Source organism: Corythoichthys intestinalis, chromosome 3 (assembly GCF_030265065.1).
Source record: "Corythoichthys intestinalis isolate RoL2023-P3 chromosome 3, ASM3026506v1, whole genome shotgun sequence".
Classification (NCBI taxonomy): domain Eukaryota; kingdom Metazoa; phylum Chordata; class Actinopteri; order Syngnathiformes; family Syngnathidae; genus Corythoichthys; species Corythoichthys intestinalis.
This window is the reverse complement of record NC_080397.1, coordinates 60,728,320-60,753,479: the sequence shown is the minus strand read 5'-3', so window position 1 is coordinate 60,753,479 and position 25,160 is coordinate 60,728,320. Positions and strand designations below refer to the sequence as shown.

The window sequence follows — 25,160 nt, the reverse complement described above, 5'->3', positions numbered from 1 at the left end:
ATGTGACATTTAAATACTGTAAAATTCGAAGGAAGGCAGGTGGAGGTTGCGATCAAGCTTGGCCTTTGTGGCCCACTTTGTTTTAACAGAAACAAAAAAGGAACCAGTTAACAAGCTAAGCGAACCAAAACGTCCGTCTTAGGGGATCACGGCCATGCCGTGGAATGCCTCTCGGGTCCTTGCTTGGGGTAGCTCCCAAAACTCCTCTCCATTTATATGGGAAAGGGCCTTGATTGCAATAGCCTCATCAGGTGTTGCGTAATGAGGCAATTGCCGGCAAGTGTGGTGGTCGCCGCCCCGGGGTGTCGCCGTCCATGGTGCTGACCCCTGCCTGGGACGAGCCCCGTGGCACTGAGACGCCACACACCGAGACGGAAACCGGGGTTGCTCTCTGCTCTTGCCTTCTTCCGGCATCAATTTCCGTCCACTCTCGCGGTGGCTACTTCGGGGCCGTTCTCCACTCTCTCTTGCGACGGCTTATTCCGTCATGAGCAGCTGAGTAAAATCAGTTTAGGGACGTCTGACATCATCATTTTGGAACTCAGCTCGCTGTCTAGCTTAGCTCCAACATCTTAGCGAGGACAGTACAATGACTTATAACACATGTTTTGGGATAGTTATTTTAAGATTTGGGGGGTATTTAGGGGCATTTAAAGGGTTAATTCTGACTTGCGTGGAAATTCGCATTACGCCCCCAGCGTAGGAACAGAACTCGTTCGTTACCGAGGGACTACCTGTACATGGAAACCTGCAATTTGTAAACCTGTGCTCTTACAGTGCCTTGCAAAAGTATTCGGCCCCCTTGAACCTTGCAACCTTTCGCCACATTTCAGGCTTCAAACATAAAGATATAAAATTTTAATTTTTTGTCAAGAATCAACAACAAGTGACACAATCGTGAAGTGTAACAAAATTTATTGGATAATTTAAACTTTTTTAACAAATAAAAAACTGAAAAGTGGGGCGTGCAATATTATTCGGCCCCCTTGCGTTAATACTTTGTAGCGCCACCTTTTGCTCCAATTACAGCTGCAAGTCGCTTGGGGTATGTTTCTATCAGTTTTGCACATCGAGAGACTGACATTCTTGCCCATTCTTCCTTGCAAAACAGCTCGAGCTCAGTGAGGTTGGATGGAGAGTGTTTGTGAACAGCAGTCTTCAGCTCTTTCCACAGATTCTCAATTGGATTCAGGTCTGGACTTTGACTTGGCCATTCTAACACCTGGATACGTTTATTTTTGAACCATTCCATTGTAGATTTGGCTTTATGTTTTGGATCATTGTCCTGTTGGAAGATAAATCTCCGTCCCAGTCTCAGGTCTTGTGCAGATACCAACAGGTTTTCTTCCAGAATGTTCCTGTATTTGGCTGCATCCATCTTCCCGTCAATTTTAACCATCTTCCCTGTCCCTGCTGAAGAAAAGCAGGCTCAAACCATGATGCTGCCACCACCATGTTTGACAGTGGGGATGGTGTGTTCAGGGTGATGAGCTGTGTTGCTTTTACGCCAGACATATCGTTTTGCATTGTGGCCAAAAAGTTCAATTTTGGTTTCATCTGACCAGAGCACCTTCTTCCACATGTTTGGTGTGTCTCCCAAGTGGCTTGTGGCAAACTTTAAACGAGACTTTTCATGGATATCTTTGAGAAATGGCTTTCTTCTTGCCACTCTTCCATAAAGGCCAGATTTGTGCAGTGTACGACTGATTGTTGTCCTATGGACAGACTCTCCCACCTCAGCTGTAGATCTCTTCAGTTCATCCAGAGTGATCATGGGCCTCTTGGCTGCATCTCTGATCAGTTTTCTCCTTGTTTGAGAAGAAAGTTTGGAAGGACGGCCGGGTCTTGGTAGATTTGCAGTGGTCTGATGCTCCTCCCATTTCAATATGATGGCTTGCACAGTGCTCCTTGAGATGTTTAAAGCTTGGGAAATCTTTTTGTATCCAAATCCGGCTTTAAACTTCTCCACAACAGTATCTCGGACCTGCCTGGTGTGTTCCTTGGTTTTCATAATGCTCTCTGCACTTTAAACAGAACCCTGAGACTATCACAGAGCAGGTGCATTTATACGGAGACTTGATTACACACAGGTGGATTCTATTTATCATCATCGGTCATTTAGGACAACATTGGATCATTCAGAGATCCTCACTGAACTTCTGGAGTGAGTTTGCTGCACTGAAAGTAAACGGGGCTGAATAATATTGCACGCCCCACTTTTCAGTTTTTTATTTGTTAAAAAAGTTTAAATTATCCAATAAATGTTGTTCCACTTCACGATTGTGTCCCACTTGTTGTTTATTCTTGACAAAAAAATTAAATTTCATATCTTTATGTTTGAAGCCTGAAATGTGGCGAAAGGTTGCAAGATTCAAAGGGGCCGAATACTTTTGCAAGGCACTGTATTTACAAATTTTTACAATTTAATAAGCTGCATGTCATTTGGTGTAAATATCCCTTATTACAATAAGGACAGCTGCAATTAAAGTCCAGTGTGGCCTATGTACTGTATGAAGAAATATAGTTTTACTGTAAAATTTTTGGTTGTACCTTATAGATCAAACAATAAATACTACTGAAAATGAAAACAGAAACCGATCATCAAGATACAGTGAGGAAAGTAAGTATTTGAACACCCTGCGATTTTGCAAGTTCTTCCACTGCGAAATGATGGTGGGGGGTTGGAATTTTCATGGTAGGTGCTTGTCCACTGTGGGAGACAATTAAAAAAAAAAAAATCCCCTACGATTGGCTGGCAACCATTTCAGGGTGTACCCTGCCTACTGCCCGTAGGTAGGTGGGATAGGCTCCAGCATCTCCACGACACTCGTAAGGAAAAGCGGCATGGAAAATGAATGAATGAATGAATTAAAAATCCCGAAATCACAGTGTATTGTCAGGGAAACGCGGGAAGGCAGGTGGTGTGGACCCAATTGCAAGGAAACTACAACGCAAGGCAGGTGGCAGAGAACTCAAAAAATGGTTTTAATTATAACTAACAAAAGCACAAAGTACAAACAAAAGGACTGGGGATCAAAAGGCAAGGTTCTAACCAAAACTTACTTAAACGGAGGGACTGGTACACAAAGGCTTGGAGAGGTCTTGAAATTGACGTTCGCAAAGACAGACATCGACATAGACAATGACGCAACAAGGAGTGAACAGAAAAAGGGAGCTTATATACACACATGCAGACAATGGGTAACGAGACAACGAGGAACAGGTGAGCACAGGAGGAAAGACTAGGAGAAGGCACATCAGGTGAAATCAATGGGCAATCACAGGGACAAGTCACACTAGGAGAAAACAAACACAAAACCTAACATGTATGACTTTTTAACAATTTATTTTTGCAAATAAGTATTTGAACACCTGTCTATTCGCTAGAATTTTGAGCCTCAAAAGACCTGTTAGTCGCCTTTAAAAAGTCCAACAAATAAGTGGAGTGGAGGTGGACTTTCTGAGTCTGACCTTTTGACCTGTTTGAGGCGGTTAGCTGCATTTAAACACCTGACCACCCCATACAATCAGGAAGACTACAATTACTAACATGGGCAAGACCAAAAAGCTGTCCAAAGACACCAGTGACAGAATTGTAGATCTCTACAAGACTGGACAGGGTTACGGGGCAACTGCCAAGCCACCTGGTGATATAAGACCCACCGTTGGAGTAATTATTAGAAATTGGAAGAAGCTAAACATGACTGTCAATCTCCCTCGGACTGGGGCTCCATGCAAGATCTACCTCGTAGGGTCTCAACGATCCTAAAAATTGTGAGAAATCAGCCAAGAACTACACAGGAGGGGCTGGACAATGACCTGAAAGGAGCACCATTTCCAGGGATACTGTTAGTAATCCACTAAGACTTAATGGTTTGAAATCATGCATGGCACGCAAGGTTCCCTGCTTAAACCAACATATGTCCAGGCCCGTTTTGAAGTGTGACCATTTGGATGATCCAGAGGAGTCATGGGAGAAAGTCATGTTGTCATATGAGATCAAAATTGAACTTTTTGGGCTTCATTCCACTTATAGTGTTTGGAGGAAGTACTATCCCAAGAACACCATCCCGACTGTGAAGCAAGGGGGTGGTAGCATCAGGCTTCAGGGGTGTTTTTCTGCACATGGGACTGGATGACTGCACTGTATTAAGGAGAGGATGACCAGGACTATGTATTGTGAGATTTTGTGGAATAACCTCCTTCCCTCAGTTAGAGCATTGAAAATGGGTTGTGACTAGGTCTTCCAACATGACAATGGAACGAAGAAGACAGCCAGAATAACCAAGAAGTGGCTTTGTAAAAAGCATATCAAGGTTCTGGAGGCGCATAGCCAGTCTCCAGACCTAAACCCAATAGAAAATCTTTGGAGGAAGCTCAAACTCCGTGTTTCACAGTGACAGTCCAGAAACCTGATTAATCTAGAGAAGATCTGCGTGGAGCAGTTGTGCAAAATCCCTGCTACCATGAAAATTTCAAACCCGCCCATCATTTCGAAGTGGGAGAACAAGGTGTTCATTACATATTTTTCTCACCGTCGATCTCAAGCGCCTGTACGGTTTTCCCATTGGAATATTTTTTTGGTTGTTCTTAGACTTCGCTTTCTCCGCAAAATCTTCACACAAATGTAAGAAGACGTGTCTTTTTTGATTTAGTCTTTCCGAGAAACGTCAGATTCCTTCACGCTGTATCAAAATATACTGTACGTAAAGCAAACACACACACAGCCTCAGGCCGAAGATGGGCACGCACAGCAAGTGGGGCCAAATATAGCAAGAATTCTCACTGTCCTACTCATGTTACACACCGCCCACTCAGTACCTTCCCACGTTTTGACTTTCATGACATCACACCGTAAAGGACAATCTCAAGTGTGGAAGTGTGAAAGCACAAATAGACGTTTGCTTCCGGGGCATCAGTGCTCTTCGTGTCCAAGTTTGAATTTTAGTGTGACAGCGATGTTATTTACGACTTGTTTTTTTCTATCTGCGCACTTCACTGATGTTTTACAGAGCTTGTAACTGTAATTTGTACGAGTTGTGGTTTGTGCTAAAAGTAATGACTATAACACGAACGGCAGTGTCACTGAAGTATCTCGAGGTATTTAAAGCCCACAGATCACATGGTCAAAGGGACAGAAAGGTGGGAGTGGACCCCCACCCCAGCTCCCAAAGTGCTTGACTGGTTGCTTCTGTCCACCAGTGGGAAAGCAAAGTGTCCTGAGGGAAAGGGCCCACTGCCCCGCTTTATGGAAGGTTAGCGACGAAAAAACAAAAGTGCGACCCTGTGAAGGCAGGCTTAGCACCGCAGCTGTTGCGGGGCTATTTTTCGGGTGGGAAGGAGGCGCCAAAGACTCGGCGAGTACTCTGCGGCGTCAACACCAAGGTTTTGTGTGGATCTAAGCGGGGCAATGTGGGCCCTGGTGACTGAGCTCCTCTTCAGCTTGGTGCTGCTGGCTTTCCTGGTTATCAGCTGTCAGAACGTGCTGAACATAGCCAGCGGCTCCGTGCGCTCGCTGCTCACTTCCATCCACAACTGCCTCGACCGCGAGCTCGGTGAGGTGGAGGGCGTGGCTGACGAAGAGGAGAATGTCACCACCAGGGTGGTTCGCAGGAGGGTCATCCTCAAGGTACAAAAGGAAGGGAAGACAATATGGATGGATATGTTAACAGGGTGTTTATTCTCTTTCGTGGTTGTGAAGTTGAATATATTTTGAGCAAAGGCGTAGGTTTGCATAGGGACGGTAGGGTAGCAACTTTTCAGGATGCTCATATTGTCCCCACCAACCTTTAAGCAACCTTATTTGCATTATATGAGTTCAGTGATATTGGTAATTTCCTGTAGATTGTGTTCCCATATGTTGAAAGGATGGAACAGACCCTACCATTAGTAAGTGAATTATTTTCATTTTGTTCAGACTTACATTTATCCCTTTTCATTTGCTGAATGGTACACTCCCCCCACCAAACGCACATTTGATTGGCTGATGACTTGACCAGAAGTGGGTAGAGTAGCCAAAAAAATGTATAATAGTAATAGTAATATTAGTGTTGCTTATAAATAATATTACTCAAGTAAGAGTAGTCATCAAAAAAATTATTCAAGTACAAGAAAAAAAAATGTGTTCGTTGAAAATAATACTCATGTAATGAGTAACATTGTGAGTAACTGCTTGCAATGTTTTTTTTTTTTAATCATGGTATATTTTTTTCTCAGCACAATTTGAATGATATGAAATGTTGTTGTTATTATTACTATACTATATTATTATTATCATAACTAGAGATGTCCCGATCGATCAGGTCCGATCACGTCATTTTCAAAGTATCAGAATCTGCAAAAAAATATCGGCCATGCCTTTTTTAAATTTTTTTTTTTTTTTAATTAAATCGTTTTCCCATTGTATTTAACGTTACAGCAGGGCCTGCCCAGCCTATACGCAGACTATGCAGCTGCATAGGGCCCCTGACCACTAGAGGGCCCCCAATCTGGCGATTGTTTAATTTATATTCTATTTGTTTACTACAGTTCACTTTATTTGACTTTTGTGAGTTTTGATACTTGATTACAAGCTTAAAAAAAAATAAAAGTTCTTCCTTAGCTTCTTTCCTCTGTTAGAAAAAGGTTTGGCGCTATCTACTGTAAGTACTGACAATCATTTGGGGTGAGAAGTTTGAAGTATGCAGTGCAACAAAATCTGATTAATATACAAAATATGGACGTATGGGTTGGATTGCATGTATGGGTTTCACAGTACAGTGTGACGAAATGGTGGGCCAAAAATATGGGCCCCTTTGCATTATTTTGCTTAGGGCCTCCAAATGGCCTGGGCCCGCCCTGCGTTACAGACATAATATGTTACACTCATCCAGAGTCTTTAGTTTAGGCTTAAGGTAGGGTTATCAAATTTATCCCGATAACGACGGTAATTAATTTTTAAAAAATATATCACGTTAATAAATTTAACGCAATTAATGCATGTGCTGCACGACCCATTCGCGCAGTGGCGCGCTCAATCTGTAATGGCGCCGTTTTACCTATATAGAGAGATAAAAGGCAGCGTTAAATGAGTACAGTAAATTTTGGCAGCCTTTGGAGCCTTTTTTTAATTGGCTAGAGCCTTACAATCCCTCTATATATGATTAGAATTATCATGGGAAGCAATGTGGGGAAGCAAGGTAGCAACTGATCTTTTTCTTAACACCTTATGTTATTTCCCAACGCAGAGAAGCTATATCCATTGGTAGCACTACGCACAGTCATGGTTCCACTTCCCATCATGCATTTGGGCATGCTTACAGTATCATTTACTGAAAGCTCAACAAATACACTAGATGGCATTATTTAGTCACAATATACAAAGTCACAAGTCTTTCTATCAGTGGATCCCTCCCACAGAAAGAATGTTAATAATAATGTAAATGCCATTTTGAGGATTTATTGTCATAATAAACAAATACAGTACTGTATATTGAATGTACTGTATGTTGAATGTATATATTTGTCCGAGTTGTATTCATTTTTTTCTTAATGCATTGCCAAAATGTATATGATCGGGAAAAATTATCGGGAATGATTGGAATTGAACCGGGAGAAAAAAAAGCAATCGGATCGGGAGATATCGGGATCGGCAGATGCTCAAACTAAAACGATCGGGATCGGGTCGGGAGCAAAAAAACATGATCGTAACAACCCTAATTATAACCTATTACATGACCATATTAGGCCAAAAGAATGACAAAAAAAATCCTCCAATTCAGACCAGAACAATAATATGACACGAAGAGCGCGGGTGCCCTCTAGTGGAGAAAAAAAAAACATTTTTCACTCTGATTGGTATAACGGAGTCATGTGGTTGTTTCGACATCTCATTGGTGAAAGTGAGAAGGCCACTGTTGGCATCTCTGGCAAAAATAAAGTCAATATGTAGAATGAAGACAAAAAAATGTAACAACTCTAGTGTAGGCCAAAGTAGTGGAGTAAGAGAAGTGTTTATTCACAAACCTACTTAAGTAAAAGTAAAAAGTATTGTGTGGTAAAACTACTAGAAAAAGTTACTCAAGTAAATGTAACTGAAGAAAAAGAACGCGTTACTATGAACTCCTAGACTTGACTCAACCCGCCTCTTCCGCCCCCTCGAGAAGGAGGGATTTTAGAAGTGTTTTTTTTTTTCGGCCAGCAGCAGTGGCCTAATGTAAAAATACGTCAATGTTGCGGAAGTGGGGGAAACACCACTAATTTTGTTGAAGAAAGTCCGACTAGCATCAGAGTTAGCATAACTTTAAACTGTGTGGACATGCTAACCTGCAAAACTACTGCAGTCAGGCCATCCTCCACAAAGAAAAACAAAGTCAAGCTAGCTGTCCCTCATTTGGATCTTTGTATGCATTATGTGCATTACAATAATGCAACACAGTGGCTTCAGAGTGCAAGTCCTTTTATTTAAAAAAAAAAAAAATGGGGAGCTATCCGAGATTGGGTCCACTTCAGGGGGACACTGACATAGGAAAAAAAAAAATCTGTGAAAGAAATCACACGTCAGAATTTTTATGACAGTACTTTGGTTCAGGGTAGTCTCGTATGCCTCAGATGTAGATCGGTCCTTGGCTATGTCAGATTACGTATCACCTGAACCAATACACATGAAAGTTAGTATAAATCAATGCAGATTTATTTTGCATTAATCATTTAGCGTATCAATTAATTAGGTTCATATTGGTGAGAAATGTAGCCCTGAGCCCTGTTCAGTAATCTGTTTGGTCATTTTAATGTCCCGTTCTGAGCAAAAAGTGCAGGTTATGCTGTTATATCGTCCCTACCAAAGTTGAGACCAAACCTACGCCCTTGATTTTGAGGTATTTCAAAAAATGTTGGATGAAGCTGTGACAACTCATGATAAACTCATTCCAATTCACAGCAGAGGGACTAAAAGAGCCACATAATTTAATGTCTAATATCACAAGTGGCAGTGAAAGAGTTAATTATCTCCCCACAGGGGGATGAGGCTGAAGATCTTCCCGGGGAACAGGTCAGCGAGGAGCAGTTTACAGATGAGCATGGAAACATCATCACTAAAAAGGTCAGTTTTGTTTTTAATTCTGTATGAAATATAAAAACGCAACACATTATAAGGCATTAAAAGGTACATAGAATAGACACTACAGTAGAGGCTGGGGTTACGTAATGCATCCATTAGTTGCTGTGAGACCTGTTAAAGCTGAATATTGAGTGATACACAGGTAGTCTCCTATGGAAGCATTATTGTAGCAAAACTCTGTACACGTATTTACACATTCATACTCATATTTACGCAATCATGTTCGTATTTAGGCATTTGTACAATGGTATGAAAAAGTATCTGAACCTTTTGGGATTTTCTCACATGACGGCAAAAAAATGAGTAAGTAAGTGAGTAAAAAGTAAGTGAACCATCACATTTCATATTTTGTGTCCCCCGTTTGCCAGCAATAACTTCAACCAGACGCTTCCTGTAACTGCAGCTCAGTCCGCCACATTGATCAGGACTAATCTTGGCCCATTCTTCTCTACAAAATTGCTGTAGTTCAGCAATTTTGCAAATTCAAGTGGTATGGTTTCTCACATTTCTCCATGAAATCACTATCAAATGTGATCTGATCTTTTGCAAAATCACACAGATGAAAAAACTGCTTTAACTAAAACCACCCTAACATTTATAGGTTTTCATGCAAACAATGACAGAAGGGGGGGGGGGATAAGTAAGTGTACCATCACATTTAATATTTTCTGGCCCCTCCTTTTGGCAGCAATAACTTCAATCAGACGCTTCCTGTAGCTACAGATCTCCATTTGTAAACAACTTCTCTGACTGTCGATTGACAAACATCCAGACTTTTAGAGATGGTTTTGTATCCTATCCCAGCTTTATACAAATCAACAATCCTTGGTGGCAGACAGCTCTTTTGACTGAGCCATGATGCACATCAGACAATGCTTCTCATCAAGACAATTCTTACCAGGTGTGTGTTTAATAGTGGACAGGGCAGCTTTAAACCACTCATCAGTAATTGGGCACACACCTGACCTAAACTGTTTGGTAAAAATTGGTTTCAATTACTCTTTAAATCTCCTTAGGAAGAGGGTTCAGATACTTATTTTCCCTCTTCTGTCATTGTTTGCATGATATCCTCATTAAAATATGAAAAAACCTATAAATATTTGGGTGGCTTTAATTAAAGCACTGTTTTTTAATCTGTGTGATTTTGACAAAGATTAGATCAAATTTGATGGTGATTTTATGCAGCTTATACCTATAAACGAATAGCACCCTTCGAGTCCATTTTGCAGAAAATGGGGCTTGAGATATTCATTCCGAGTGATGACGTGACTCGTAGCCCCCCATTTGCTGGAAAATGGACCTGATGGGGTGCCATTAGTTTGTGCTAGGTTTAAGCTAGTTGTTGGGACACCCCTCTATTATTGAGAGCGTTGGTACGCTTTGTCAGGGGCGATAGGGTCAATGCGATTGACGTCATCACTTGAAATTAATATCTCAATATCTTTAAAATGATAGCAGCACAAACGAAAATTTTCACCGCACAAACGTAGCATTAACGAATGGCACCATTTTGGGTCCATTTTGAAATAAATTGAGTTCTATGTGATGGGCTATGTGTGGGCTATGTGAGAATTTCTATCGCACAGACGAATGACAAAATTTAATCACTAGCATATCATTAGCTTGCGGGCTACAGGAGTTACCCTAACCTCTAATATGTCTAACAAAAGTCTGTTAGCTTATATTCTATGAATGCTAACATATTTACAATTCTCATTTCAAATCGCTAACTCATAACTCCACCAACCGTAGCTCTAAACTTAGTTACAGATGCATACACAAACATATATTAGCTGAAACAACTTACAGCCTTATGTGGGCCAGGCAGCTGTCCTTTATCCATGTCAAACATCTGAGTCTGCTACTCAGTCATACAAGGTGACAGTCCAGCCAGACCCAACGCTGCCACTAGAGGGCAGTGTGTCCTGCACCATTAAACAAAATACAATACTTTTGGACGTTTTCATAGTTATTTTGAGATCTAATTGGTACTTAAACGGTTCATCTCGATTTACTGAAATTTGGGTTATGTCGCCAGCGTACAAACGGAACTTGTTTGTAACCCGGGGACTACCTGTATAAGGCGCATTGTCGGCTTTGGAGAAAATTTAAGGCTTTTATAGTGCGGAGAATGCAGTTATCAAATTCACTGTGTTTTGAAAAACCTCCTTCATAACGGTGCTACCGTGCGTTTAGATTGTGCGAAAGGTCGTGCGCCGAGGAAAGGGAGAAGACGGCGTTCAGGACGTGAGCGTGGACGGTTCTCTGCAGGATGCCAATGAGCTGGAGGTGGACGCCGAGCAGTTCATGAGCTACGCCATCCTAGGCCGGGAAAGCAGCAAGGTGGGCTTCTGATCTGCAGCCAAATGTGTCACCGCTCCCCTCCCTGTAAGCCCACATGGACTGAATCCAATCAGATGGTGCAGTCATCTGATGTGGCGCTTTGATTGACATCACGTGTCTTGGTGAGGCTTGAGTGGGTTCCTAAATCAGGATCTGATCAAGATCACCAAGAAGCATAACATGCATGAGCTTCACTATGATGAAGATAATTGTAAAGCACTAGAGAAGAAAAGTGTGATGTGGGTTGAATAAGTGTGATGAACTGCCTACCAACTATAGTGGAACCTCCTAAATTGAACACAATCAAGTTTATTTTTCATTTATTTCTTTCTGATATAGAGATCTTATACTGGCAACCACACCATCAACAAACGCAGCTAGCTCCATTATTTAAAGTTATCCATGTAAATCAAATATATCAACTCATTGGAGGTCTGGATTGGGAGTTATTCTCAAAATTAAAAGTGGAAAACTCTGCATGCCAGTATGATCTCCCTGCAACGCATGGGCATACTCCTGATGAGGCGGTGGATGTTCTCCTGAGGGATCTTCTCGCATATCTGGACCAGGGTCTCACTGAGCTCCTAGACCAGGGGTGGGCAAACTATTCCGCAAAGGGCCGCTGTGGGTGCGGGTTTCTGTTCCAACCCATCTAGAGGAAACCTTTTCACCAATCTGGTGTCTTGCAAGTGCAATCAATTGATCGCAGTCAGGTGCTTCATTGGTTAAACCGTTTGTGCTGGATCAGTTGGAACAAAGACCAGGACCTACTACGACCCTTGAGGACCGGTTTGCCCGCCCCTGTCCTAGACAGTCTGAGGAGCAGCCTGTAGGAGATTCCAGGAGATAGGTAGTTACTCCAGGAGAGCTTGACGGGGTCGTAGAAGGTCCTTAAACCCTCTGCAGGATCAATATCTGCTCCTTTGTTCAAGGAGGAACTGACTGAGCACTGCAACAGCCCTACAAAATGACCTCCAGCAGGCTTCTGGTGTGAATGTTTCTGATCAAACAATCAAAAACAGGCTCCATGAGGATGGTCTGAGGGCCTGACATCCTGTAGTGAGCCCTGTGGTCACTGCCACTCACCATAGAGCTCGATTGGCATTTGCCATAGGCCACCAGAATTTGCAACTACACAACTGGCTCTGTGCTCTTCACCAATGAAAGTAGGTTCAACCTGAGCACATGCGACAGACGTGAAAGGGTCCGGAGATGCCGTAGAGAACGTTATGCTACCTGCAACATCATTCAGCATCACCGGTGTGGTGGTCGGTCAGTGATGGTCAGGGGATGCATAAAGATCTCTACAGGTTAGATAATGGCACCCTGACTGCTTATTAGGTATCGGGAGGACCCATTGTCATAAGCTACGCTTGTGCAGCGAGACCCGGGTTCCTCCTAGTCCACGACAATGCCCAACTTCATGCGGCTGGAGTATGCAGTTCCTGAAGGAAAAAAGGAATTGACAACGTTGACTGCCCCCCATGTTTGGCTGACCTAAACCCAATAGAGCACCTCTGGCACATTATGTTTAGGTCCATTGGGCCCCGCCAGGTTGTTCCCCAGACTGTCCAGGAGCTCAGTCATGCCCTGGTCCGGATCTGGGAGGAGTTTCCCCAGGACACCATTCATCATCTTTTAGGACAGTCCTTCCCAAATAGTGGGGCGATGCCAGTGGTTGCGCATGCGACTTCGGGGAACATACTTTTTTGCCGTACTAGAATACAGTGTAATTGCACATCCACTCAGTGGGTGGCAGTGGCGCTGTCGGTTTCAGAGGTGCACAGTATTTTTGAACCAGGTGGCAAAATGTATTTTAGCATGTGGCATTTTTTTGGCCATGTGACAAAATGTATTTTTTTATGTGGCATTTTTTTGCCATGTGGCATTTTTTTGGTATGGGGCCAATCATGTGGCAATTTTTTGCCATGTGGCATTTTTCTTTTCGGTATGTGGCAAAATGGATTTTAGTATGTGGCATTTTTTGGGTATATGGCATTTTGTGCCTGTGATTTTTGACCGTACACTTACCATTACAGCACATTGATTTTCCATTCATTTTGAATGGCATAAAAACGTGTGGTTGTGATTTTTGACCATAAACTTTACATTACAGTGAATTGACATGCAACTGGAACCCAAGTCAGGCTTTGCCATTGGAAGCCATAAACATCCAAATTGTCCATTCATTTTAAATGATGCTCCAAACAAAGTTTCGTCGTGCTTTTTGTAACAATGACAATAAATATTTTGAATCTGAGTCTAAATTTGAAAAACGTGTGTGTGTAATGTTTGACCATACACTTACCATTACAGACATTCCACATTACAGACATTCAAAACATACAAAAATCCATTTTGCCACATGCCCCCTAAAAATGCCACATACCAAAATCCATTTTGCCGTATACAAAAAAAAAAAAAAAAAATGCCACATACCATAATCCATTTTGCCATATGGCCAAAAAAAAAATGTTACATGGCAAAATGTGGCTTTTTTTTTTGTATGTGGCAAAATGGGTTTTGGCATATCGCATTTTTTTTTTTTTTTTTTTTTTTGGTATACCATTATGGCATTTTTGCAGGCTATGCACCTTCAAATTTTCCATTCATTTTAAATGGCAGAAAAGCGTGTGCCTGTGATTTTTGACCGTACACATACCATTACAGCACATTGACATGCCACTGGCACCCGAGTCACGCTGTGCCATTGACAGCTATGAACGTCCAAATTTGCCATTCACCTTGAATGGCAGAAAAACGTGTGGTTGTGATTTTTACCATAAACTTTACATTACAGTGCATTGACATTCAACTGGCACCCAAGTAAGGCTGTGCCATTGACGGCTATGAACGTCCAAATTTTTCATTCATTTTAAATGGCAGAAAAACATGTGTGGCTGTGATTTTTGACCATACACTTACCATTACAGACATTCAACATTCCAGACATTTAAAACATACTAAAATCCATTTTGCCACATGCCCCCCCAAAAATGCCTTTTTTTTTTTTTTTTGCCATATACCAAAAAAAAAAAAGTCACATACCAAAATCCATTTTGCCACATGGCAAAATCCATATTTTGCCACATACCAAAAAAATGCCACATGGCAAAAAAAAAAATGTGTCACATGCCAAAATACATTTTGCCACATGGCAAAATCAATTTTGCCACATACCAAATACGACTTTTCGTTCTCGCTGTCTCTCCAAAAAGCACACGGAAAAGAGACATACAAATCTAAAATGTTGCCAAATTTTAAAAATGAGCAGGAAATATTTTATTTGAACGAACAATTTTTAAAAGTTCTATTTTACTTGGGTTTTTTTTCCAACTTATGTGTTGATGGTCTTGACTAAATGGTCTGCTCATTGAGTTTAATTCTCCTCAGATTTGCTGACATATTGGAGTCTTCATTTCATAATTTCCAAAAACATTTTTGCTTAAACTCTAACATAGCACTTTTTAATCCTTCAATTTATGAGGCTCCACTGTGATATCTGCATGTACAAGCGAAACAAAAGTGCTCAGCCACTATCATTACTCCAGCTTTAACGCCCACAAGTCACCAGTCACTCTTAAAGTTCCCGGCTACTGTAACAATCACTAAACTGCACCTACCTCACGTTTGTCCTGTACGATGACAAATCATTCATGAATGTTACCTCATTAAAGTCTGTTGTACTTCAACTGAGAATGTGTTGCTCTGTCACTCCACCCTTCATCTCTACACTCCACCTAGGGTACGTGGTTCTTACGGTCCCTGCCAGTCATCACTTCTATCCTTGCCTGAATGTTTATATATTTATGTGTATGTCATTTCTTTCACCCCCACGTTGTATCCCTCTCTCTTGGCCTCTGACTTTTTTATTCTCTCCATCTTCCTCTCTTGCCTTCCTCGTCCCCCCTCTACTCTACCCTTCACTAATATACCCTCCCACCTTTCGTTCCGCCCCTGTCATCCCATCTCTTCTTCCGACTGTAGCCCGATACTGTGGATACTGTGAAGAAAGGTGCTCAGATAGTGAAATGTGCCAGCCTGCGAAGAGTTAAGCAGTGAGGCAGGCTGAGCGCTGCTTTTCTTGCAGGTACGGGACTTTCCCACAGTGCGCCTCGATATGACGTGTGCTGGGCGAGACCATTTAATCCACTCTTCTATGTGGATTAAATTCCATTGAATGTACCTTTAAATTCACCACTAATGCTACTACAATGTGATGCAGGCACAGCAAAATGAAGGGATTACTTTAACCTAAAATATTATATTAGGTGATTTGCAATGTGATTGGCTTTGAATATACTCGCCGTAGACTTCATAATGATATTGACGGGTCACATTCGACAGACACTGCGCCAAACCTCCAAGTAGGGGGCCGTCCTACACTCCGCTTCAGTCGGTCGAATTCGATATTCAGTTATTCACCACATGCAGCGATCCAATGCCTGACTTAGGTTAAAAAAGTACGAAAGCTGTACCGCATACAAACAGGAAGGATTGTCTCAGGAGTGATTTGTTCGAGCATTCAAGGTAATTATTATATTTTTCGTACCATGCATGGATTTTGAAACGTTGTGGGAAAAAAAATCAATGGGAGAAATTAACAGCTACGGCATTGGCGTCATGATTCGCAATATTTACGTACAATAGATGCTAACTGCCCGATGTTTTTTTTTTCTTTTAACCTAGAAACCAGACTGTTTTACATCCATATCTATAAAGAATTCAGGGATTTATGCATTAATTTGCAAGATTTTCAACGTATAACGCTCTTTGTCTGTGTATCCACTCGGTCAGCTTTGACGGAATTAGGCCCCCTATTAATCGGTTGCGCACCCCATCAATATCATTATGAAGTCTATGATATTCGCTGGACATTTCACTAGGTACACCGGCACAAGCTAATACAATATAAAAGGTAATGTAAGTCCCTAAATTTTGCATGCTAAAAAATATTAATGCTTATTATAATAATGCTCATTTATAGAGGGCGTTCATAGAGGGTTGAAGTTCGATATATATTTATATTTATTTATTAGGGACCTCATGATGGCATATTTTTGCACCCAAGTCCGAGTCATCTGATTTTGAGTCTCGATCCGATACCATTAAAAAAAAGTCTTTTTTCGCCCTATTGCCCTATATATACACTGTAATTTTCGGACTATAACGCGCACCTGACTCCACCCACCAAATTTGACACGAAAATGACATTTTTTTTTTTCATAGATAAGCTGCACTGGACTGTAAGCCGCAGCTGTTTTCACTGTATTATGGGACAACTACACCAAAATATATTAAGTTGTAACACTTTAATTGACAGTGGCATCATAAGACTGTCATAAGACAAAATGAGCCACCATGAAGCTTTGAACCAATTGACTGCAAAGTTTCATTGCTTTAAGAAGCTTCATTTGGCCATCCCTGCTCCCATGGGGGAGACAGTCAACCTGTGCTGCCACCAACTGTCAACACTGTTGTCACCCAACATGCCTCCTAGCATGCGTTGCTGTGCTACAGATGTACAGTTGTGGTCAAAAGTTTGCATACACTTGTGAAGAACATAATGTCATGGCTCTCTTGAGTTTCCAGTTATTTCTACAACTCTGATTTTTCTCCGATAGAGTGATTGGAACAGATACTTCTTTGTCACAAAAAACATTCATGAAGTTTGGTTCTTTTATGAATTTATTATGGGTTAACAGAAAAAGTGATCAAATCTGCTGGGTCAGAAATATACATACATGGATCTGAAAAAGCGAATCATTGACTTGAACAAGTCAGGAAAGTCACTTGGAGCCATTTCAAAGCAGCTGCAGGTCCCAAGAGCAACAGTGAGAATCACCCAAAAGCAGATCTGCCAAGAATTAAAAGCTGCTGGAACACAGGTGTCATTGTCCACAGTCAAGCGTGTTTTGCATCTCCATGAACTGAGAGGCTGCCGTGCAAGAAGGAAGCCCTTGCTCCAAAAGCGGCACCTTAAGGCTCGACTGAAGTTTGCTGCTGATCACATGGACAAAGATAAGACCTTCTGGAGGAAAGTTCTGTGGTCAGACGAAACAAAAATCAAGCTGTTTGGCCACAATGTCCAGCAATATGTTTGGAGGAGAAAAGGTGAGGCCTTTAACCCCAAGTACACCATGCCTACCGTCAAGCACGGTGGTTGTAGTATTATGCTGTGGGGCTGTTTTGCTACCAATGGAACTGGTGCTTTACAGAGAGTAAATGGGATAATGAAGAAGAGGATAACCTTCAAATTCTTCAAGATAACCTAACGTCATCAGCCCGAAGATTGGGTATTGGGCGTGGTTGGGTGTTCCAACAGGACAATGACCCCAAACACACATCAAAAGTGGTAATGAGGCTAGAATTAAGGTTTTCGAATGGCCTTCCCAAAGTCCTGATTTAAACCCCATTGAGAACTTGTGGACAATGCTGAAGAAACAAGTCCATGTCAGAAAGCCATCAAATTTAACTGAACTGCACCAATTCTGTCAAGAGGAGTGGTCAAAGATTCAACCAGAAGCTTGTGGATGGCTACCAAAAGCGCCTAATTGAAGTGAAAATGGCCAAGGGACATGTAACCAAATATTAGCGCTGCTGTATGTATATTTTCGACCCAGCAGATTTGATCACTTTTTTCTGTTCACCCATAATAAAGTCATAAAAGAACCAAACTTCATGAATGTTTTTTGTGACAAAGAAGTATCTGTTCCAATCACTCTATCAGAGAAAAATCAGAGTTGTAGAAATAACTGAAACTCAAGAGAGCCATGACATTATGTTCTTCACAAGTGCATGTAAACTTTTGACCACAACTGTAAATGACAATCAAAATTCATGTTCTGTGCTAATTATTTCTTCAGTTACTGTTCCAGTTGTTTCATTAATTGCTACTTATGGTATATGGCAACACTTCATTTGACAGTGGCGCGATAAGACTGCCATAAGGCGATCATAATTATGACATACTATCACGAGGAACTGTCACGAGCATTAATAAATGCTTATAACAGATGTCATTTAGTGTCATCAGGCAAATTATCTCACTTTTGAATGGATGTAAAAGATTCGACATAAATTGAGTTGACATAATTGACATAATTTGCCAAATGAAACTTAATGACATGTCATAAGCATTCACTAATGCCCATGATATTGTTCTGACATAATTATGACTGTCTTATGACGTCACTGCCAAATAAAGCATTACCTATTATCCCAAATAAATGAACAAATAAGATGCACAGTACTATAAGCCCGGGATTCAAAATGAGAAATATTATATAATTCATTACTGTTATCTGCTTCGTTAACAAGCTTACATTATAGTATTTGTTTTACCATCGCTAGACACACTAAACACACTGGTGTGAACTCTCTTAGCTGGTGCGAAATATTCATGGCAACGTTTACTTACCTTGGATTTTTCTGTAACGGATGGTGGTCATGTAAATGTGAAATCATGTTGGAGGTCCTGCTGACCTTCCCCTTATAAGTCGTGGCTGTCTGTTTGTCTTCAGTTGCCGAAGTGCTCCCACTCCGACTTGGTGATGATAAAGCCCACACAGCAGGAAAACAGTACTGTATGTGGAAAAAAGAAAAAAAAAAAGTTGCCCAAGAGTTTCAGATGACGTTCGTCACGCTAAATGCTAATGCTAACGGGAACGCAAATCATCATCGCGTTTGCAACGGCGTCATCACCCCCTTTCCCCCTCCCGCTTTGCACTCTCCAGGGCAGGCAGGCAGCCGGATGTGTGAAAAAAATCGGACAAACTGTGCTTCATTCAACCAAATTCTGCTAATGCCCCCCTTCACATCCTGAGTAACGGTAATGGCATTGCAGAGAAGGGAAAAGTAATAAATTAGATTACTCTTGACTGACTAATATAACGCCGTTATTAAAAACAGTGCGAGTCTCCGATTTTATTTGCTACAAGTCGATGAGTCTATAAGCAAGAAAACTCATAGTTTCATACACATATTGAATAAAAAGTTTGAAATGCAAAGATTTTGTGTGTTTACGGGCTATTTTAGCCCAAATATTCAGGACAAGTTGTTTGTTTGTTGTGGGGCATTTCTTTTAGACTTGTCCCGTGTCCCGTGTTGGCGACTCTGCACTCTCTGTGCGTGGAGGGCAAGGGACGGGATTTTATTATCTGGACATTACGTCATTTATGGTCGGAATTGGACACAAAATAAATCTTTTAAAATTTTAAAGAGCACATTTATCAAGGTGTCCTCAGCTGTGATTTGCCTATATCCGGAGAGACGGCGAGAACGAAAAGTGGTATTTGGTAAATGACAAGGTGGCTTTTGGCTTACGGCATTTTCTTTTTTTTTTTTTTTGGTATGTGGCAAAATGGATTTTGGTATATGGCATTTTTATTTGGTATGTGGTATTTTTTTGGTATATGGCAAAATGGATTTTGGTTTGTGGCATTTTTTTTTAATATGTGGCAAAATGGCTTTTGGTATATGGCATTTTTTTTAGTATGTGGCTTTTTTGGGGGTGAATTGCAAAATGGCTTTTGATATATGGCATTTTTTGGTATGTGGCAAAATGGCTTTTGGTGAATGTCTTTTTCTTTTTTTCCTTCTTTAAATGCCGTCAATGGCACGTCCTTACTTGGGTGCCAATTGAATGTCAATGCGCTGTAATTGTAGGTGTATGGTCAAAAATCACAACCACACGTTTTTCTGCCATTCAAAATGAATGCAAAATTTGAACGTGCATTGCCGTCAATGGCTGGCCTGCACATACCAAAACAAGACACATACTAAAATCAATTTTGCCACATACCAAATAAAAATGCCTTATACCAAAACCAATTTTGCCTACGTACCAAAAAAATGCCACATACCAAAATCTATTTTGCCACATACCAAAAACAATGCCACATACCAAATAAAAAAAATCCACATACCAAAATAAAATGCCATATACAAAAATCCAATTTGCCACATACCAAAAAACACCAAAATCCATTTTGCCACATACAAAAAAAAATGCCACATACCAAATAAAAATGCCATATACCAAAATCCATTTTGCCACATACCAAAAAAATGCCACATACCTAAATCCATTTTGCCATATACAAAAAAAATGTCATATACTAAAAAAAATGCCACATACCAAATCATACTGCTTTATACAAAAATCCATTTTGCCACATACCAAAAAAGACACGTACCAAAATAAATTTAGCCACATACAAAAATCCATTTTGCCACATAACAAAATAAAAATGCCATATACCAAAATAAATTTTGCCACATACCAAAAAATGTCACATACCAAATAAATATGCCATATGCCAAAATCCATTTTGCCATATACCAAAAAAATGTCACATTCCAAAATCCATTTTGCCACGTAACAAAAAAAGTACAGCATGCCAAAAGCCATTTTGCCATATACCAAATACCCCTTTTCGTTCTTGGCACTGCTTGGAGAGGCCGATAGCACCGATATAAGTACGCCTGCCCCTCTGCGATTGGACGGACGCGTTGTTGACGTCATCACAGCGACACTTAGAAAAAGGAGCAAGGCTCTATTTTGGGCCCCGCCTCTCAACGCAAATTCATTCCGCCCACCACTCACTTTTGTCGAGAAGTCCACTCCCACATACACAATGAATGGGTTGCCTGTGAACCCTTCACATTAGGTTGCTGCTAGTTTGAAACGATCTTTAACAGCGTATTAGCTGTTCATCAGAATACTCACGTCAAGACAAAGATTTCATTTTCATATTTGTTGTGACCAAATGAGAAAAACAAATATGGTTGCTCTCAAGGTCAAAGCAACCATGCCTGTGTGTGTGTGCATGCATATGTTCATGTTAGTGTTTGCTACATGTCATTTCCAACGTTGGGGCCATTACATTTTTCAGATTGCTGGAATTGTGTGTAAATGACAACTGAATGTTAAACGACCTCTACCACTCACTTGAAGTTCGTTCCATGTTGCTTACAATACGCCCAAAATAATGGTTCGGAAAATGTTGTTTTTGGCAGTCCTTTTAATTTTCGTCTTTTGGACAAAAATACTTTTTTGTCTTAGTCACATTTGAGTTAAAACGCCTTCGTTTTTGTCTAATTTTCCTCAACGAAACCTTCCAAAATTTTTCATCTCGTTTAAGTTGGGAAATTTGAATTTAGTTCATGTCTACGCAGGGGTGAAAGTGGTTAGAATTTCTTGCCGGAACTCTCTGTCAAGAAGGCCGCCACGGAGCCGGAATTTTTATTTTTTGGGGGGGGGGTTAAACCTCATAAAACCACTGAAATGCAGATAAAAATGCTTTTGGCACAGTTATTCCTATAACACATACAAACAAAAAAACATTTTCATTCAAAATAGTATTTTTTTTTTCAATTATTTGCAAAATAAGTCAACAAAAACAGAAGTAACTCCAACCTCCATCTAATTTCCCCCCCACATCTCCTAAATGCAAATCCTCACTTTTAACTAGTTAATAACATTGGATGTAAAAATTGAAGCGCATGTAAACGTTTACTTTTTTTTTTTTTTTATTTATTTTTTTTTTTTTTTTTTTTTTAAATAAAGATATACCTAACATACAGTACAGGCCAAAAGTTTGGACACACCTAATTCAATGCAACACAAATGAAGGTTCCTAAACCACTGATAAAGCAATAAATTCCACTAATCAACCCTGAAAAGGCATACCTGTGAAGTCAAATACCATTCTAGGTGACTCCCTCTTGAAGCCCACCAAGAAAATAGCAGGAGTGTACAAAAAGTAATTGGAGCAAAAGGAGGCTACTTTTTGTTTTGTTTTTAGTTATTTAACCTGTTTTCACTAAGTAGGCTACATTGTTCCACACATGTTCATTCATACTTCTTTTAAGTTCAGTAAGAATTTACAATGACACTTGACGAGCCTAAATAAATGATGGACAGTAGATCAAATAAACAAGCCTCCTCAACTCTTTTGTATTGCATCAATTCACTAAGCGTTTATTTATTTATTTATTTATTTATTTATTTATTTATTTATTTAACAAAGTGTCCTGTCTTCACTCAACGTGAATTTGTTTAGGTTGACAGACAGCAAAACGAGGCAATAGTGGATTTTTTAATTTGAAGCTTTTACTTCTTCACTTTTGACGAATCATAAAGCTGCAACACACACATGCACTCATGTTCAAAATGATACACATAAAACAATAAACATTTTACACAAAACAATTAGTGATCATACGTTCCTCCAGATATGTAAATTTAGTAAATCAAATCAGCCCAGTCTGCATAATAAAGTCCGCTAGCATAAATGCTACAAATGCTAACGTATTCACACTTCTCTCATAGCAAATCGCTAAACATAACCAAGCTAGAAGTATCTCCAAACTTAACCACAAATGCCAACACCAACATACATCAACTGAAACAACTTACAGCTTCAAGTGGGCCGAACCAGAGTAAGTAGCTGTCCCTTAGCCATGTCAGAAACATCGAGAGGAGTCTGGCTGCAGCCCGCCTCTCTCAGTACCCTGCGCCGCTCTTCTCAGTACCCATCCCGCAGACAGGAAATGACGCAACACCGCAGCTCTCAGTCCCCTCAGACCGGAAATGTCGTCAACCCTTGCGACGAAAACAAGTTACGTTATTTCACCTCTCGCGAAAAAAACACGGTAAGTGGCCGCACTGAAAAAAAGTTTTTAAAAGCGTATGCATGTTTAAAAATGTTAAATAGTTAAACAAGACTTGCGGTGAAAATATGAAGTGTTTATTCTGAGTTGAAAAGACCGTACTTATATCTAGTATTCTTAATGTAATTTAAATGATGTCTTCCTTTACTAACTGCATGTGACTTTGCTCTACTTATATTGTTTAATACGTACTGATGAATTCAGCAGCGAATTCGCTAATGCTGCTAATGCTTTTTACATTTTTTTTTCACAATGAACAGTCTTCTTTGTGTAGTTTTCATTATATTGCACTCTTATTTTTCATTATGTACATGCCTGCAATTCGCAGCTCGCTGTTTTTGTTGTTGTATGGTATTGTTGTTTTGCCTTCATTTGTTTTGTCTGGTCCTTTGTAGTTTGAATGTTGTCACATGATCCAAATAGGACAAGGTTGTAATTTTTTCTTGATATTGTTACTCTGCTTAGCTATATATTTTTTCATTATTTTGTTTTTTTTTTACTAGCTGCAAGATCACCACCCCATTGGGAAGAAACTAAATCACGACCCCCAAATGGTAGTCTTCCCATGCAGATACAAGGATGTCACACAGATCCAAATGGAAGTAAGTAGCATAAATATTAATGTACTTTAGATTTTGGACTGTGCTGAATACTTTTTTTTTGATAGACATCGAACACTGTAAAACCCACTGTGCAGACAGGACCAATGGTGACAATATAAGACCATGCCGAGCTTCATGGACGGTTCAAACTCATCCTGCCCAGGAACGGCTGGTATGTTTTATGTCTGAGACAAATGTTGTGCTCAGTGGAAATCTGGATAGGCTTATTATTCCTTATATTAGTTAACAATTGGACATAATTGATTATTTACTCTTTGTTTATTTAACCAATCAACATTCTCATTAGCTTATGCAAATCTTGAATATAAAGAGGCCAGAAATGGTGTTGATTGTCTAAAAAAAGAAAGTTTGATTGACACGTGCTGACTTTTGGAACGTTGGCCTGAACAATGAAATGGAATCAACTGTGAATTTTGAGGATTTAGTTTCTCTAAAGAACATAATGTCACTTGTACAATTAAGTAAAATGTAACTTTTTGTTTTTGTTTTTTTGCAGATATGAAATGCATATTTATAACTTGTCTAACAAGTAGCTCATTCAAAGGTATAAAAAAGTATTTTTTTGGCGTGTGTAGGGTATTATTTTAACTATGTAGCCTACAGAATGCTTGTATGGGCTCATGTAGGTGTCTGCGTACGTTTGTATTTATATAACATATGTCCGTGTGTATAGATTATGTATTTTTCAGGGAAGGACCATATTTGTGGCTGACCCCTATGTTGTTGCAACATGGTGAAAGCCTACAGGATGTGACCCACACATGCATCTGCCTGTAAGGCTGATTAGTAACAACTACAACTTGGAGCATTGGGGGGGGGGGGGATCAATGCAGTAGGAGTTCCCAAGCATCCTGCAGATGGAAGAGGATGAGCACGAACTACAATGTCTTGGAGCCATTCAAGTTCTGTTTCAACCATCTGGAAGATGGATTTACCTTTTTTGAGGAGATTGTTGACCAAAGAAAATATCTGGTATTCTCTCAATAATAATAAAAAAATAATAAAAATAAAGTTTACCATATTAGAACTGGTTGTATTGAGTTCATTTTTCTACACTTATAAATTAGTTGTTTTTTTTCTTTTATCCCAGATGTTAGTTGTAGGTAGTTTTAATTACCTGTGATGAAGGCGGGAGTGCTTGCCGAAAAATGTCAGGTAATTAAAACAACCTACAACTATTGTCTGGGATAAAAGAAAAGAACAACTAACACATGACAACTATTTTGTCATTTCTGTTTGAAATAAAGGTGCCTTTCCTGGAGCAGAAAGTTTAATATAGTTTCTGAATTAGTTAATTAGGATCTTCACCCACATGAATGAATTTAAGTAGCAAAATGAAAGACAAAATTGGTTTGGTTGCAACATTGAGAGAATATTACGTTTTTGATACATTAAATTGTAATGAAGCTATATTAATGTGT

At 40.1% G+C, this 25,160-nt stretch overlaps 1 protein-coding gene and 2 long non-coding RNA genes across 12 annotated transcripts in view; 2 read left to right on the top strand and 1 right to left on the bottom strand.

The window, feature by feature from the left end:
* Nucleotides 1-25,160, top strand: part of ank1a (ankyrin 1, erythrocytic a) — a 283,424-nt gene that overhangs the window by 248,257 nt on the left and 10,007 nt on the right. For 6 of the 9 annotated variants that reach the window (XM_057831859.1, XM_057831858.1, XM_057831857.1 and 3 more), the window contains 3 exons: nt 8,996-9,079; nt 11,294-11,440; nt 15,428-15,530. In XM_057831859.1, coding sequence (XP_057687842.1) covers nt 8,996-9,079; nt 11,294-11,440; nt 15,428-15,502 — 306 coding nt within the window. In that variant the 3' untranslated portion in view covers nt 15,503-15,530. Of the gene's footprint in view, nt 1-3,872; nt 5,630-8,995; nt 9,080-11,293; nt 12,012-15,427; nt 15,531-25,160 lie in introns of those variants that run through there. The other 3 variants (XM_057831862.1, XM_057831863.1, XM_057831855.1) reach the window with 3 other exon arrangements.
* On the bottom strand, nt 6,850-23,242 carry LOC130913332 (uncharacterized). The gene is made up of 3 exons (XR_009062761.1): nt 22,863-23,242; nt 18,861-19,024; nt 6,850-11,593 (listed from the first exon to the last, which is right to left on the bottom strand). It is a non-coding gene; the product is annotated as an uncharacterized LOC130913332 (long non-coding RNA).
* Nucleotides 22,926-24,865, top strand: LOC130913330 (uncharacterized). 2 transcript variants are annotated; one of them, XR_009062758.1, is made up of 3 exons: nt 22,926-23,098; nt 23,620-23,718; nt 23,784-24,863. It is a non-coding gene; the product is annotated as an uncharacterized LOC130913330 (long non-coding RNA). The 2 variants fall into 2 exon arrangements; XR_009062759.1 differs by lacking the exon at nt 22,926-23,098 and adding an exon at nt 23,273-23,545 and having other exon boundaries at nt 23,784-24,865.